At 40.4% G+C, this 16,259-nt stretch overlaps 1 protein-coding gene across 5 annotated transcripts in view; it reads left to right on the top strand.

Annotated features, from left to right (window-relative positions):
• PECAM1 (platelet and endothelial cell adhesion molecule 1) overlaps positions 1–16,259 on the top strand; it is a 31,581-nt gene that overhangs the window by 993 nt on the left and 14,329 nt on the right. For all 5 annotated transcript variants that reach the window (XM_077787386.1, XM_021537468.3, XM_021537459.3 and 2 more), the window contains exons 3-13: positions 712–1,005; positions 1,693–1,992; positions 2,106–2,375; positions 2,742–3,002; positions 3,937–4,218; positions 6,081–6,362; positions 6,769–6,876; positions 7,717–7,744; positions 11,249–11,319; positions 11,980–12,036; positions 13,270–13,338. In XM_077787386.1, coding sequence (XP_077643512.1) covers positions 712–1,005; positions 1,693–1,992; positions 2,106–2,375; positions 2,742–3,002; positions 3,937–4,218; positions 6,081–6,362; positions 6,769–6,876; positions 7,717–7,744; positions 11,249–11,319; positions 11,980–12,036; positions 13,270–13,338 — 2,022 coding nt within the window. The remainder of the gene's footprint in view (positions 1–711; positions 1,006–1,692; positions 1,993–2,105; positions 2,376–2,741; positions 3,003–3,936; positions 4,219–6,080; positions 6,363–6,768; positions 6,877–7,716; positions 7,745–11,248; positions 11,320–11,979; positions 12,037–13,269; positions 13,339–16,259) is intronic.

Genomic DNA, 16,259 nt, shown 5'->3' with positions numbered 1-16,259 from the left:
AGAGTTCAGAATTCATGTTCTGAAATGAACATGTATGCTTTTTATCTTATCATCCTGCTAACTCCCAGCACGTACATTCTGTATGCTTCCTTTTTCCCATCAAAATGGAAAGAAATGGGAGAAATGGGAGAAATGTTTATTTCTTGCTGTCATGTGGTTTATTCACATGCAAAGAAATTCACAGCTTTTCACTGATTTTATGGCCCAGACTCTCTCTAGCAAGGACACGCTATAAATAGCTGGAAGACAAGGGACTTCTTTAGATATTGGAAAGTTTTTCAATTTGAGTAGCAATTTCTAATACAAATCCTGACCAAAATGGGCATAGCCCAGAAGGAAGAGAAAGTGAATTAACTAATACATCTTTCTCTATACCTGTTCCTCGAGATGTAAGAATATAAATATCAATTATACCAGGAGTCTAACAGTTGTAACATTTAAGCTACAAATTCTTTTTCTTGCTGTGGTTATAAAACCAGAATATATTTCTATGCACATACATTTCTATACACATATACATCTTTATATAAATACTACCATGAACTTTTATTTCTAAAAGCACTTATCAATTCAAATTACAATATTCCTATCAAATGAAATGTGAATTTTAAAATTAATATTTGTAATTTAAATGTAGCAGCTTGAAATAACTGTGTTATGTTGGATTAATTTAAAATAAATATAACTTTTTCTTTTTTATTTTCTGTCAAGTTTTTACTTTCAACAGAGTTGAAATCCAGGTTCAGCCGTCTGTCAGAGTGAAGAATGGAGCTCCAATGTCAATCATCTGCCACGCTGATATTATCAAAAATACTGATTTCCAGCTGAAGCACAATTTTACATTTTTTAAGGATGGGAAGCTTGTGTTTATGACCATATCAGACAAGAAAGTTGCACAATATGAAATACCTGTGGCCAAATCTTCAGATACAGGAGACTATGAATGTACTGTGAAGGTAGATGGCAAGCTGGGTTTCAGTAACACCACCTATGTTTGGGTAGCAGGTGAGTGTTCTGTCAGACATTGCAGATGAGATATACAGAGAGAGAATAACCTTAAAGGGAAGGGATAATAGTCAGTGCTTAAACAGGATATCTTGCAAAGTGTGTTTTATTTTTGACATCATGGTACTTGATGAGAGTTTGGTACTAATCCCCCATGTTAAGGCACAGAAATGAACTCAGGACACCAAGGCTCCAGGACAGATCAGTGCTAGTCAGGAATACAGTCTGTGCAAACATCCCTACTATCCTGAGCCTCTGTTCCCTAGACTAGAGAAAGAATTATTTGTGAAAGTTGTGCCCACCCCAATAACCATGATAGGGGTGGGAATATTCCTGGAAATGCCAGGGATGCTCAGGGTGTGAGAGCCATCACCAAAGCCAGCATCAGCCATGGGCCCCTTTTGTAGAAAATGTTGTCTCAGTCTTGTTCTTTCATCTTGTATGAGAACAAAGGCCACCTTCCTCCATACACTTTCTAGACATGTTCTTGACTGCAGGTGACATTTCCCATTGGAAAAGCATCATGGACAGAATTTGTCAGCACTGAGTAGTTACGGGGTCATCTTTTGGGTGTTGCAAACTATTTGCATCTGTTAATCAGTATAAATCATTCTTACAATCATCAGAGGTACTGTTTATTTCAGAATTATGCAATATTCAGTTTCTTTTCTTGTTTTCTGTTGTAAGGAATGACCAAGCCAATCCTGACTGCTGACAAAAAAGAAGTCTTAGAGGGTGAAATTGTGAAATTACGTTGCGAGCTGCCAGAAGAAGTACCTCCTTTAGTGTTCTTTTTCCGGAAGTTAAAGACAAATTCAGCGCCTAAAGAAAAACACATACTTGAACAAAACCAAAATTTTTCTGAAATGGAATATTATGTTGAAGCAGAAGATAATATTTTACAATTTGATTGCTTTGGCAAGAGACAAGTAAGATCTGGATGGGATAGCTCCCAACACAGCAACAAAACACTTGTTACAGTCAAGGGTAAATTGTTTAACTTTTCTTTTTACATTTCTTTGCTAGCCATAGATAAAAATTGGTTCACATATTTATATGTATATCTATCTATCTGCATGTTTATATGTGTTCTCTTGCAGAATCATTTATAAAGCCCACTCTGATCACCAGGCCCTCCAATAACATTACAGAAGGAGACCCAATAGAATTTGAATGCTCAACTGTGGTAGCTCAAATGCGTGACATTGAAATCATCTTCCAGAAAAATAGAACAATACTGAACAGTGTACGAGATAAGAAATTTTTGAAATACTCTACAGTAGCTACTCAAGAGGACAGTGGTGAATACCTGTGTAAGGTGGAGCAAGGAGCAGTGTCTAAAACCACCAAACTGAATGTCTTTGTGTCAGGTAAAACAACTTAGATTTTACTCAAAGTATTAATATTTAAATTTGGCAGAACTCAGGATCCAAGTGTAACCTCCAGATCCAAGTGTAAATTATCTGTAAGTTAAAGGCTAGTTAGATTTTAGTCTCTGATTTTTGCCCATCTATACTTCCCAACTAAAATAATATCCTCAAACAACCTGTGAAAAGTGGTTTCAAGCAAATGCTAAGATTCTGTTTTCTCTGAAAATACAATAATATTAAAATAACATGATTCTTTTGTTCCCAAATTATAAACTATCAGTACGTCCTTCATTCCGTATACTTTGAGATAAGTAGTCATATTCTTCCATGATCATTTTGAATGAATCAGCTCTCTTTATCTTGCAGAACTATTCCCCAAGCCAACACTGTTTGCTTCTGTGACTGAGTTGGATGAAAATAAAGATTTAAGTTTGAACTGCAGCATTAATGGTTTACGGAGAGCCAACTTCTCTATACTACGGAAAAGTTCCAGTGGAGACATCCTGTTGAAAAAGTCTAGATTCTTAGCAATTAAAGTTAATGTGAATGATACTGGATCTTACATCTGCAAAGCTGAAGTAAAAGGAATAGTCAAGGAGAGCAAACCTGTAAGGATAAGTGTTTATGGTGAGTTGATACAGAGGCTTAGAACCACCAGGGTGGGGGAAGGATCTAAACCAGAAGCTTATAAATAAGAACATCTATTTACAGAATCGGTCTCCTGTACATGAACTAGCAAGTGTCTATGAGTTCTTATCACATGAATTTCTGTGGGATGTTCTTTAGCTGCAGAAGATTTGGTATATTGTGATATAATGAAGTCATTCTTTCCAGGGCTGGCCCTCAGAAAGGGAGTTGGAATGCCTTCCTGCTGGTCCCTAGGTTCTGGTAGGGAGCAGATAAACACTCATTCACTACCATTTGCAGGAGCCAGGAATGTTCTGCAAAACTTTCACTTTGATCTGAAGCTCTGTCAGTGTCTGCCTTGAATCCCTGCCCCTGACTCTCCAGGCAGAAAGCCAGGAGAGCCAGAGGTCATCTGGTTGGCTCTACTCTAGAAAAGCCAAGGGCTCATTGCTATAAACACAGCCCCCTCACCAGCTCACCAGGTATGAGTACTCCGGTGCCCTTCCCTCTCATGGAACAGGCACAGTGGTTCTGTCCAAGGAATGAACTGGATTATTCACTGTGCTGCTGGAACAGGGCCCTGAGGAGGAGCTGTGCAATCTCTCTCAGGTCATACCTGGAGCAGACTTGTTCCTTGGGTCAGAACTACTTTTGGAATTTGGATGATCCACAGCTGTGTCATTGATCCTTTCCTTGTTTCACTTCATATTGTCACTGTATGATGCTTTATTCAGTCACATATTTCTATTATCTATGCTATTGATTTGTTCAAGTCCCCTTATTTCCATTCTATCGATGAGGAAGAGCTTCCCAATATTAGACTGTGTGTGCAAACTAGCTAAATATTGTATATTTATGTTTTCTACAAAATACTATTGTGTCTTTTGGCCTTATGCAGTGTAATTTGCAGCAATTTTTTTTATTTACCTTTTAGCTCCAGTCTCCAAGCCAACTCTTTCTGTTGTCAGTGGTTCACCAGAGGTGGTATTAGGGAAGCCTCTACAATTAATCTGTCATTCAGCAATGGGAACGCCCCCAATAACATTCACCTTCTACAAAGGGAATGAAATGAGGAAAAATGTAACTAATGACACATATGCTACATTCTTGGATGAAGATATTGGACTAAATGATAATGGAGTATACAAATGTGATGCTAGAAACAATCACTCCAGTGGTGTGAAAACTAGCAATATTCTAAATGTCACAGTGATAGGTAAGTCTGTTTAATTCTTCTTCTTGTCTAATGTAGTATTTAGAGTTTTGAAACTGTAGCAGCAAATGGTGGGCTAAGCAAAATGGATGTGAAATGTTTACAATTTCTTGCTTATTTGAGTTAAAAATAGTTGCCTATTACAGCACAGTAGTCCAGGACCAGAGCAGAAGTCAATTCTTGATCTTTGAAAAAGAAGAGGTAATTTCTCTTTACCAAGGAGTTTTCTGCTTTGCATCCTGGTTTAAACCCCAATTGTGTTGGTCTTAATAAGATAAACTTGTGGTTAATAGGCTGTTTTCCTTCTGAGTTTTGACACTGAGTTATGTATGACTAGAACAGATAAATGCAGAATTGTTGCATTTCCTTTGAGTCAGTTGGATTATTGCACACTCTCCACTGGCTGAGCTCCCAAACAGGGCTTTTTAATACAGTATTTGCATTCACCCAGACTGCAGCACCTTAGGACTCACCTTAAATTCATCAGTTCCACTGTTTACTAACAGTAGATAAAAGCTGAATGATAAAACTCTTCAGAGTTTAGGGAGATTTAAAGTCAAGGTATTTTGAAATAACAATGTACAAACAAACAAACACAAAACATAATCTTAGTCCATTAACAAGTGGCTATTTCTTTGCTGGAACTGGTGTATCTCAGCGGTCAGAGCTGTGGTTTGGGATGTATTGTGACACTGTTTAGAAGTTCTGAAGAGAAGGTTGTTGTTTGGAGCCTTGTTAGCCCATCTTCCACGCCTTCCACCCATCACTGGTGAGGTGGTGACTTCAAATTCTTTGTATTCTGTTCTTTGTCTGTACCAGATCTGGAAAAGGACTTACGTTTTCCAGAGCAATTCTGTCTGTCAGGAGCTCAGTCATAGTAACCCATGTCTTATATCTAAATCTGCTTCCTAATACAAATACAACTTCCATGACCACCATCTTTTCATATCAAATCTGGTTTCCTTCCTCTGCTTCTGCACCAGTGTTGCCTTAATGATTCCTTCTTTATATCTGCCTTGTGTTATCCACAGCTCTTCCCCAAATATATTTATAATATTTTCAGAGAATTTTTCTTTAGGAATTTTAGCAAAACATGAATCCCAAACATTTTGCAAAGCTGCTGACATTGTACATGTCTTGCATCACATGATGTGTGTCCATTTTCTCCCCCTGTAATTACAAAGGCTGAAGTTCATCTGCTCCTAGGCTAGTTTTGTGTATTCTCATATGCTTCATCTGTAAACCAGCAAACTTAAAATCTATGGTTTGGCTATGCATATTCTTACAACTTCTTCAAATGCAAACTAACTTTTCTCCGTGTGTTTGCTATATTCTGTAACTATTGAAATTTGGGATTTGTTTATGCTTTTGGAGAACTCAATCCAATATCTCTTGACACCCTCTATTGTATATTAAAAGTTACAAGAACACACTTACCACAGAGTTAGCATAAACCAGCAAAACTCTACATAACTATGAAAACAGAACTACATAAATTGCACTGTAATTATTTAAACAATGGAACTGCTGAGTATATTATTTCTGGAAATTAAATCAATTGTAGGCTGGGGCCAGAGGAGCATTCAAAGGATTTTAAGGAAAGAGACTGACTGACCTCTGTGGAATGGATATAATTTCTTCCTGTGTCTGCTTTGCTTCTTTATCGTGCCGTCTCTATTTCTAGGTGTATAAAAGTATTTACTAGAGGATGCTGTCTGGCAGAGACTGTTCAGAAAGATTAATACTGTGCATTCAGTCTCTGTTTAACTAAGCATTAAAGCAAGCATTTCTACAATACAATATTTTGTCATCAAAGTTATTTCTAATAGTGCTAATATTTGTTTTCTTTGTGCCTTCCTCTGTAGTACCAATCAGGGGTGCCAGTTTGGGCAGTGTTCCATATGGAGAAGTAGAAGTTGGCAGTGATACTGCTTTCCTCTGCTCTGTGAAAGAAGGATCTTGGCCAATTGACTTCAAGTTTTTTAAAAAAACTGATCATGAAGTTCTTCTACATGAAGTAAGGGAATATTCAGACAGAACCATATGGCACAAGAGGACAATGAAGAGGAAGGACACAGGGACCTATTATTGCATGGCTTCGAACCGAGCCAGCGTGGACGTGAGGAGCCGTCCAATAACCATCAGTGGTGAGCTCATTAATGATAAGCTGCCTATTCTGTCACCTTTACAGGTGGGGCCATCTGATTTGAGATGTTGTTAATACCACCTTACTGGTGGTTTTTGTTCCACTGCTGTTAGAAGTTAAACAGAGAGATGTCTTTATAAACAGAGATTGTCCAGCTTACATAGACAAATTTAGGGGATGCCCAAAAGCCAAAGGAGCAAGATACAAACTAAAACCATGCTGTTGATGTACTGAGCTTTTGGTCACAAAGGAGAGGCTCACTAGAGAACTTGGCACACAAGTCTCTTCCAAGATCTTCCCCAGTGTGTAAGAAGGTTGATGTGTAGTAAAATGGAAGGTCAGGAGCTACAGAATTTGGTAGAGTTGACCTGCAACTACTCTCTTAAACATGTTTTTCTTATTTGCAGTTATCTTAGCAGCCTGGCAGAAAGGAGTCATTGCTGCATTTGTCCTGACAGCCATGGCAGGAGCAGGAGCAGTTGCTTTATGGTGGTTTTTGCATAAGAAGAAAAAGGGTAATGAATGGTTCCCTTCTCTTTGGGGACAAATAAATTACAGTTAAACTTGCATTTGTCTCAGCAGCAAAGACTTGTGGGGGTGAAGCTTCAGAGATGACTAAACACAATTCAAAGAATCTACTTAGAAATGCTAGGTGACTCAAATTAGGCTGCAAATATGCTGAAGCTTTCCAAGCATATTGGGCAAAACATGTAACTAATAGTGCTGGCAGGCACTAGGGAAGCAAAGGTTATAAAATACAGGCCAGAATTACGCCGTTCCCATGCAGTCCCAGGTCTGAAACTCAGCCTCAGGCAATGTAGAGGCAGACAGGGCCTGAGGAGGTTTCTGATCCCTTATAGAGCTATAACAATTTGATTTGGGGTTCCAACTCAGGTATAATCGATCTACTTCTCTAGTCCTCATGAAGCAAATTTAGATTACTAGTTTATGGGATTAGGTTTTTTGCTTGCACTCTGTAATACAATTAAATTTAAGGATTTGTCTTTTACCATTAAGGTGTTTTTTTTTTTTTATGTCTAGTTATTTCAGAAAATAAGTAAAATATCCCATATATGGAAAATTATTTGGTAAAGTTTGGAGCATTTGGATGTCTCAGATTGCTTAAATTGTCTAGGTTAAAATCTGGGGCTTGGGATCTAGGGTTCTCTGTGAAAGAGAGATTTAAGGGACCTGGGAGATAATCAGGATATGACATGAGGTAATTAATTTTGTGATAGCCAGGAGAAATTACTCTGACAGGAGTAAACAATCACTATGCTTTTGGTTTTAATTTTTATTTTTAAATTCTTTACTTGTACAACCTATTAATAGATGTTTTGTTTTTCTCTATCAAGCTAAAGGACCATCCATGGAGATGTCTGGGTAAGATGCCTTCCTGTCAGGGTTTCGGCTGGGATAGAGTTAATTTTCTTCTTAGTAGCTGGTAGAGTGCTGTGTTTTGCATTTAGTGTGAGAATGATGTTGATAACACTGCTGTTTCAGTTAAGTAGTGCTTACACTAAGTCAAGGACTTTTCAGTTTCCCATGCTCTGCCAGTGAGCAGGGGCACAAGAAGCCAGGCAGGATCATGGCCTGGACAGTTGACCCAAACTGCCAAAGGGATCTTCCACACCATAGAGTGTCATTCCCAGTAGAGAAGCTGGGGGGGAATTCTCTGGGAGGCACTGGTCAGTGCTCAGGGCTGGACTGAGCATCAGTCAGCAGGTGCTGAGCAATTGTATTGAGCATCACTTGTTTTTTCTGAGTTTTACTCCTCTCTCTCTCTCTCCTTCTATTATTATTACTACTATTATTATTACTATTATTATTATATTTTACTTTATTTCAATCATTAAACTGTTCTTATCTCAACTGTTCTTACCTGGGTTTTACCTTTTTCCAATCCTTCTCCTTGTGCCACTGGGAGTGAGGTGGGTGAGGGAGGGTGCTTAGTTACCAGCTGGGGTTAAACCACAACAGCCCTTTTTGGCACCCTCGACGTGGGACTTGAAGTTAACAACAGATCTGATCAGTGCATGTTGAAACAAGTTTGTTACAACCATTCCTTGTGGTTTAATAGCCATTGGTCACGGTGTTGATTTGTTTGCTCTCAGAGCTGTGTTCTCCAACACCTTGCTTGCACTACTGCACCCTGTTGTGTTTGTTGCCCCCGGGGCAGGGCTGAGGGTATTGTTTTAATTCACCTGGTCAGGTCTCAGCGCTGCCATCACCTGTGCGTGGGATGACACCTGTTGGGAATCATTCACAATTACATCTTTTACCGATTCCTCGGCCAACCTGCCTATGGAGGAGAGACGTATTCCCACAGGCTCCCTTTCTTCTCCAGCCTAATTACCAGAGCATTTGAGAATTAGGAACATTTTGAATACACTTGGGCTGTTGGAACCAGCATGGTCCTATTGGTAGGAGCCAGCAAGTGGCTGAATGTGGTTCAGCTCTTGTTTAGGGTCAAAAAATTATTTGCAGCTACTCCAACCCCCACGACAGGCACAGTCGGCACTCAAACTCCAGTTCCCACAGATGCTGTGATTCCTCACCCCAGGGGTGGGTGATGCAGCTGAACCAGAGGACCAGCCCCTGTCTGTATCAGCTGCCCCTCAAAAAAGGAAGAGAATTGCACAGGAAAGATGGCTTGTTTAGTAAAGAAGGACAAAGCAGGGTCATAACAAGAACAGGAGGAAGAGGCAGAACAAGAGGCACTTGATCCCTATCCCTGAGTGAGCTGCGAGATATGCAAAAGGATTTCAGCCATCATCCAGGTGAGCACATTATCACCTGGATGCTCAGTTGCTGGGATAATGGGGCTGGTGGGGTGGAATTAGACAGTAGGGAAGCCAAGCAGCTGTGATAATTTTCTAGGGAAGGGTGAGTTGACAAGGTGATTGGAAGTGTAACACAAGTCCTCAGCCTCTGGAAGCAGCTCTTGCAAGGAAAGGTATTTCTTCAAGGAAGATGTTCTGTTTCACCCAGGCAAGTGGACCATAATGGAGAGAGGTTCCCAGTACAGCAGGGAACTAGCCATGCTTAGAGGTAGATAATTTATTATGACCCAGACAACACATGGTCGCTCACAGATGCAGATGAAGCCTAATGCGCACAAACCGTGTATCAGAAACATGTACACCAGAGTGCACTGTCATTGTACACTAACTCACTGGCAGTGTTGTCTGGACACACAAAGAGGCACCAGTGGGGAAGGCATTGGCTCCCCAACTCTAGCAGTACACAGAAAAATCTCTTCCTCCCTTGTCCCTGCTGTGGAGAAACTGGTTGAGCAGCTCAAAGAGGATCTCGATTCTACTCCCCACATATAAGGTCTGGAATCTCAGCTGGTAACAGAGTGTTGTTCAAGGAGAAACAACAGAAAGTGTTGCTCAAGGGAGGATATTGAGGGTACACAGCAGGGGAGACCCTGGCTTTTTCTGCAGGCCTACAGACACAACATGAGGAAGTGGGATAGAAATTCTACTTCAGCCCTACATGAATTGCAAGGAAAAATAATCACAAGAAGGGATTCTTCCAGGAAAGCTGCCACTGTGGTCTGCAGTGGGCAGTTCCTCAGACAGAGTAGAAAGGCTGATCTTACTCCTGATCCTATGGAAAGGAATTCCACTCCATTTTCACAAGAAGCGAGCTGGATAAACCTATGGCCAAGACTAGAGGGGCTCTGCCTCCAGCCACGTGGAAGAGAGGGGACAGCCTTGTTTACTGGACTGTGTGCATCACGTGGCCCATAACGTCAGCCCCCCAGCAGTATAAGGCTGTAGCAGATACGGGTGCACAGTGTACCCTGACGTGATCAGGCTGCGAAGGGGCAAAACCCACTTGTGTTTCTGGAGGGGGATTCCAGAAGCTGACTGCTAGAGCCTGAAATCAGCCTGACTGGGAATGTGTGGCAGAAGCCCCACTGGGACTGGCCCAGAGGTTCCATGGGCATAGACTATCTCAGGAGTGGGTACTTCAAGGACCCAGAAGAATCCTGGTGGGCTGTGAGTGTAGCAGCCTTGAAGATGGAGGAAATGAAGCAACTGGCTGGTCCCACCTCTTGGAAGACCCTTCTGTTGCAGGGTTACTGAAGGTTGAATAAAGCAGGTGCTGGTCGCTATCACAGCACAGCTCTGGCGGCAAAACTGCGCCGAGCCTGGGACTGTGGGACATGCTGCTTGCTGCTCAGGACATCCCTTGTTTTCCTTGGGGTTTCCTTCTCTCTCTCTCTCTCTCTCTCTCCCCCCTTTTCATTGCAATTATTATTATTAACTTTATTTGAATTATTAAATTGTTCTTATCTGAATCCATGGGGTTTATCTTTTCCCAATCCAACCCCCCCACCCCTCTGTGGCAGGGTGGGGGAGCGAGTGAGTGGCTGTGTGGTGTTTAGCTGCTTCTGGGGTTAAACCACAACACCTGCTTTATGATAGTGGTGCAATATTTCTGTGTATAAAGGGCTGTAAGCCTTGCTTCATACAAATGTAGCTTGTTACAGTGCACACCTGCAGACAATAGATGGTTGTGCTTCACATTCCACCTGCAAACACAACAACAGGATGAGGAAGTATTCTAAAAATAGAAAAAAGGCCAGATAAGTGGAATACAAGAATGTCAGGTCTGTATCTGAATGCATTTAAATATGGAATAAAATTGAAAATACAGAGGTCTTAAAGAAGAATAATGCAATAGGGAACATTTTTGACCTTAAAGTTTCCTTGTGGTTCTCCTAAAGCGAAGGCAAAATTTTCATTAGTTTCACTGGTTAAGAGTATGTGGTAGTCAGCATAGACAGTGACTGATCTTTGCACAGAATCATGTTGTTGCTTTTATTGACTGGTTTTGGATAATTACATCAAATTTTATTGGTTTGTTTTTCAGTTCTGCCTTGGCTCCAAACTTGACGAGTGAAAAACTAACAAGACCGCCCAGTGATGGAAACTACTATTCAGGTAGGATGTTTTGCTATAAGACTGTTAATAAGTTGGTTTAATTAAACATCTATTTAAAGTTTTGGACTTCATAGTTATTGCTTGGATGGGGCCCAATGTTTTGGGAATACAGAGGGATGCCAATAACATTGTCCAAGGTATCTTCTGTCATTTTATCTTTGTACAGTTTTTATGAGCGCATCTTACTCAGATTGGTCTATAAGTCTGCTCAGACACTTCTCCCAGGCAATCAATTGACAATATCACAGATGGAGAAATCATGGTAAAAGAAAATTACTTTCTGCTTTTGACACAGCTGCAAGAAAATTATTTCAGAGAGGAAATTTGAGCTGCGGCACATGGCCCTGTGATGTGGACACAGTATAGAGATGTTAACTTGCCTGGGCACCTTTCATTGCAGCACCTCAGTGCACTTGGCAATGACAGGTGGACATGATGCTTAGAGCACCTGACAGACAAAGTTGCCCTTTGGGTGTTTGTTAGCTGATTATTTAAAAAGCCACATTCTTCCCACCTGAATGTCCTAGGTGGGAATCTAAAAGTAGAATGTGTTATATAGCAATACAGATAATGACAGTAGGAATTGCAGCTGTGTAATTCATTTATTTCATTGATTACAATAAATGTTTTGTCAGCTCAGCTTTGGCTTTCATATTTCAGGATCAGGTTACATTGAAGATAATGAAAACCACATGAAATCAACAGATGAGAGTAAAGGTAATTCCATACTTAAACAATAGATTTTAAAATAATTTTATAATTTAAATTCTTGATGTTTTCAAATCGTAGTAGTGAGGTAGTAATGATAGGGCCATCCCTTTTTTCCTATGTCCAAAATTACACCAATAGGACCTTTTTATCAATTGCCTTATGGAGTGTAATTAGCTGTGCTGGATCCCAGGCCATCTAATGATGGATGGTATAAAAATATAACTTATACTCAAAATATTAAGTTCTAGATAACAAATATTCTGATTTGTTTAAAAAACCAAGATTTTCTACAGATTTCTGCTTATTTTACTTCTCTGTCCTTTCTTCACTTCTCTGGATCTTGAAATATTTAAGAATTAAATATTAAACCTGCTATGAAATCTGAATAAAATAATCTGCCAAATCAGTTCTGCGGGATTTCAGTCTGAGTGACTGTTGTGGTTCTTTCCAGTTCTTACAGAATGTGGTAGAACTCCATCCCCACCCCACTCTAAAAACAGACCAGACAGCAACAGCTGTTTCTTGTGTCTACTGTACCCAGGTAGCCAATTCCTGTCAGCCAGTGGTCCTAGTAAGTCAGATGTCTGATCATTGCCAGGCTTTCTGTGGGTATTGTGGCAGAGAAGCATTCTGAGGAGGAAAATGGGTTCCATGCCAAATGTTTTATGTGGGGCTTGGAGGCAGCTTAGGAGAAAAGTGCTGAAATGGGCTAATTGGCAAAGCAGAAATTTGGAGAATGAGAGGTGATGAAGGAGGCCATGAAAGACATAAAGATGACTTGAAATGTGAGGAAAGTGCAGAATGGGAAGTGTCCTGCCATAGCAGCCACAGAAAACAAGAAAGTAATGGCAGGGAGAGAAAGGGAAGAGCAGCTGGAGCAGGAACATAGGAGAAGCTCTGGTAATTTCCCAGAAGCTCCCTGCTCCATTTTGTTGTGTGCCACTTTTGAAGGTGTTACATTGCAAGTAACAGTTTTAGGCACAATTTGCATGTCCCACAGTTTCAGAAATCTGCCTTTAGTTGGTCTTCTGCCCTTTGGAGTGGGACGACCCTCAGGAATGGGCAGGCCTTACAATTTAGCAGAATAACTCCTGTCTGCCATCAGTAGGGCCTGGTCCTGCACCTATCACAGTCAATTGGGACTTGTCCATTAATTTCAGTGGCAGCAGGATAAGGCCCACGGCTCAAATGAAGCGTGCAGTCCTACAAAGAAACATCTTCTTGATATTTTTGGGGCAGGACCTGACCTTGAGAGTGCTGAGGTGGATTACACTGAAGTTGAAGTCTCCACGCTTGATCCTTACAGAGGTAATAAACTCTCCAGCCTCTATGGGTTATTTCTGGGAGCAACTCTGGGGCTGTTGCTGCTCCCTGACATTGGTCTGGTATTGGCACCTGGGGTGCCAGGGTTGTGCTTTGTGTGCTGACAGTCTCCTGCCAGGAGTGCTTTTAAACCTGGCTGATGCTGTGGCTCCTGTGCTGCTGTTCTTGCAGTTCTTCCCCTGGGATCATTCCCATTTACAGGAGGTCTCTGGAGCAAGGCTCCCAGCTGGAGCTGTGGCTCTAAGCAGAAGGAAGCCTGCTGTGAAATATCCATGTTAAAGAGACCAAATTCACTGAGGGCCACTTGAGGTTGACACAGGGTAAGATAATGGTGAGAACAGAAACTAGTGGAATTTCCACCTTTGTAAAGGAACTGGTTGTAGGGTCAAAGCTGTAATTTGCTTGTGATAGAGAAGGGACACCAGTGTTGATTTTGTCTCAGTCTGGAGAGACCTGGGGACCATCCTCAATTTTGTGGCACCTTAAACAGAGAAATGAGATATTAATGCCCAGATAATTTTGTCCTCCTCCCTGCAGTAACCAGACCTCAGAGCGTGGGGCTGAGGTACACGTCTGCAACCTTGAAGGAGAAATTTATTCACCACTCAAATGCCCACTTAAATCATTCTGTGTCATCTGGAGAACTCCAATGCCATTATGGCCTTGTGTTGAAAGCTGCTAAACCTTTCAGAAATTTGCAAAAAGCTCCAAGTAGGTTGAAGTGAATAAACCCTGCAAGAGAAGTTTATGCTCTGTTCTTGCTTCTTTGCTTCAGCTGAATGAGATGCAGACTGAGGAAGAAATGGATAAATTTCCTTCTTCCTGGTAGGAAGGAGTAGTCATTTATTTCAGAGACCAAAGACATTATTGTTTAGCTGGTAGCAGAGATGTTTGGGCAAGAGTGCTCACTCTTCAAGCTTGGCAGCCAAGCCCTCCCAGAACAGCCAGTCCTCATGTCCGTTTTGTTTTCACTTCCTGCTGTCATTCATCACAGTCTTCCCTGTGTTTGAAACAGGCTATTTACCCCCCTCTGCTAAGTTCTGCACTGAAGGACCAGAGTTGTTGTACTTGTACAATGGTGTAGAACAGTAAGGTATGATAGTGCATCGTTTAAATTAAAAGCCCAATTAAATTCAAGATCAACATCTATAAAAACAGCTTTTTCATCCATTCTTGATATATAACACTATTCCTGTGTATCAGACTAAGTAAAATGATAGTATCTATGCTCTACAGATAGAACCCCATTAAACTACAGAATAATGTTTGCTATGGTTTGTAAATGAGATCAGATTATATTAATTGAGTTCTGTCTCATGCTACAGATCTATGCATGGCACACAGAACATAGATTGATTCTGTAAGACCAAACTGTACTTGAGTGTACAAGTTCCCTGATCGATTTCCTTTGTTGCCCCAGGACACAGTGGAGTACTTTGGTTATGGAAATGGAAATTGCACTGAAAGTATTTAATGTGTTCCTCTCTGAGAGCATCCTGAGGATGCTGCTTAAATAGGAGTTGTATGAAACTAAGTTATCTCTTGAGCTCTGCACTGCCTATCATAATGAAAACAGGATGAGATTTATTCTTGGGAAAAGAGCAGCAAAGCCAAGTTTCTTAGTATTCCCTTGTAATAAGCATGTACACCCACAGAGAGAATTTGGCCACAGGACTGCTGCTGATACTTCTGCTACATTGGTGTTATTGTAAGGTTTTGTTCCCAGTCATAATATTCTTTCATGTCTGTGTGGGGGTATGACCAGCCCTTCCTAGGGAACAGAACTTTCAGGTTATCACCTTGCTCCAAATCCCTTTTACGCCTCTTTTGATTCCTCCTATTTTCTAAATGAAGACAAAGCAAATGACATTTACCTTTTCTCTGGGTACACATTGCTCATCCAGCTGCTACACACAGAGTCTGATTCCTTCTGCCTTTTGAGGAACTGCAGATTTCTTTGATCTCTCTGGCCTAACCTCAATTTAATTTATCTTTCCAATCATTTGTTCCTCCTGCCACTGTTGACAATGTCAATACTAATGTTCTCAGGAGCAGAAGAGTCATATTTTGTGTACTGTGAAAGGCTACTGTGTACTGCAATAAATGCTGCAGTATCTAAGCTGTAACCGTTGCCTTTTTGTCACTTCTGGGAATTGGGATTGATTGAATGTCACTTCAAACGAAGTTGAAATTATTGTAGAAGGATGAAGACCTTGTCTTTATCAGTAAAGAATTACTTACTTTTTAAAACACTGTTTTACCCTGTTTTCAAGCAATGTCTGAGCTATCTGTTAATTTATGGAATACTTTTATCTAGAATTATTAAATTCAATACTTACTAAGTTTGTATGTTTGACAAAAATATAGTGCTTGTCTTTTCTAAAGCTTAGTTGAGAAAAAAGATGGCAAGGTGATTTAGATCATTTACTGGGAATCTGAGAAAAACCAAAAGCAGGGGCTAAAGTCAGATCAGGAAACATCCCTAAAGTGACAAGGCAGAAACTGTTAAGTATGGCTGAGTAAGAATGTTCTCCTTATTTTACTTTCATATCTGGTTAGGGTGGAAATATTATAAAATGAGTGGGAACAAAATGTCAAATCATCCAAGTAATTTCTCCTGGCACATTTTTTCAGGACGACTTTTGGAAGGTTGACAAAGGAAATAACATGGGCAGTGGCATTATACCACAATAAAATGAAATGGGTATGATAAGAAAAAAAGCAAACTAAGGAAATGCCTCAAACCAAGTCTTTGCACAGAGTCAATAGGAGTAGATTTAGGACTGTTACCTGCTAAAAAAGAGTCCTAAACAAAATGAGCTACCTTTTATTAAAATTACAAGATTAATTCTTCACTAGAAACTGAATTGATCATTTAAGCAGTAGCTGCAAGCCTTTGAAATATG

Source organism: Lonchura striata, chromosome 19, assembly GCF_046129695.1.
Source record: "Lonchura striata isolate bLonStr1 chromosome 19, bLonStr1.mat, whole genome shotgun sequence".
NCBI lineage: Eukaryota > Metazoa > Chordata > Aves > Passeriformes > Estrildidae > Lonchura > Lonchura striata.
This window is presented reverse-complemented; position numbering and strand designations above follow the sequence as displayed.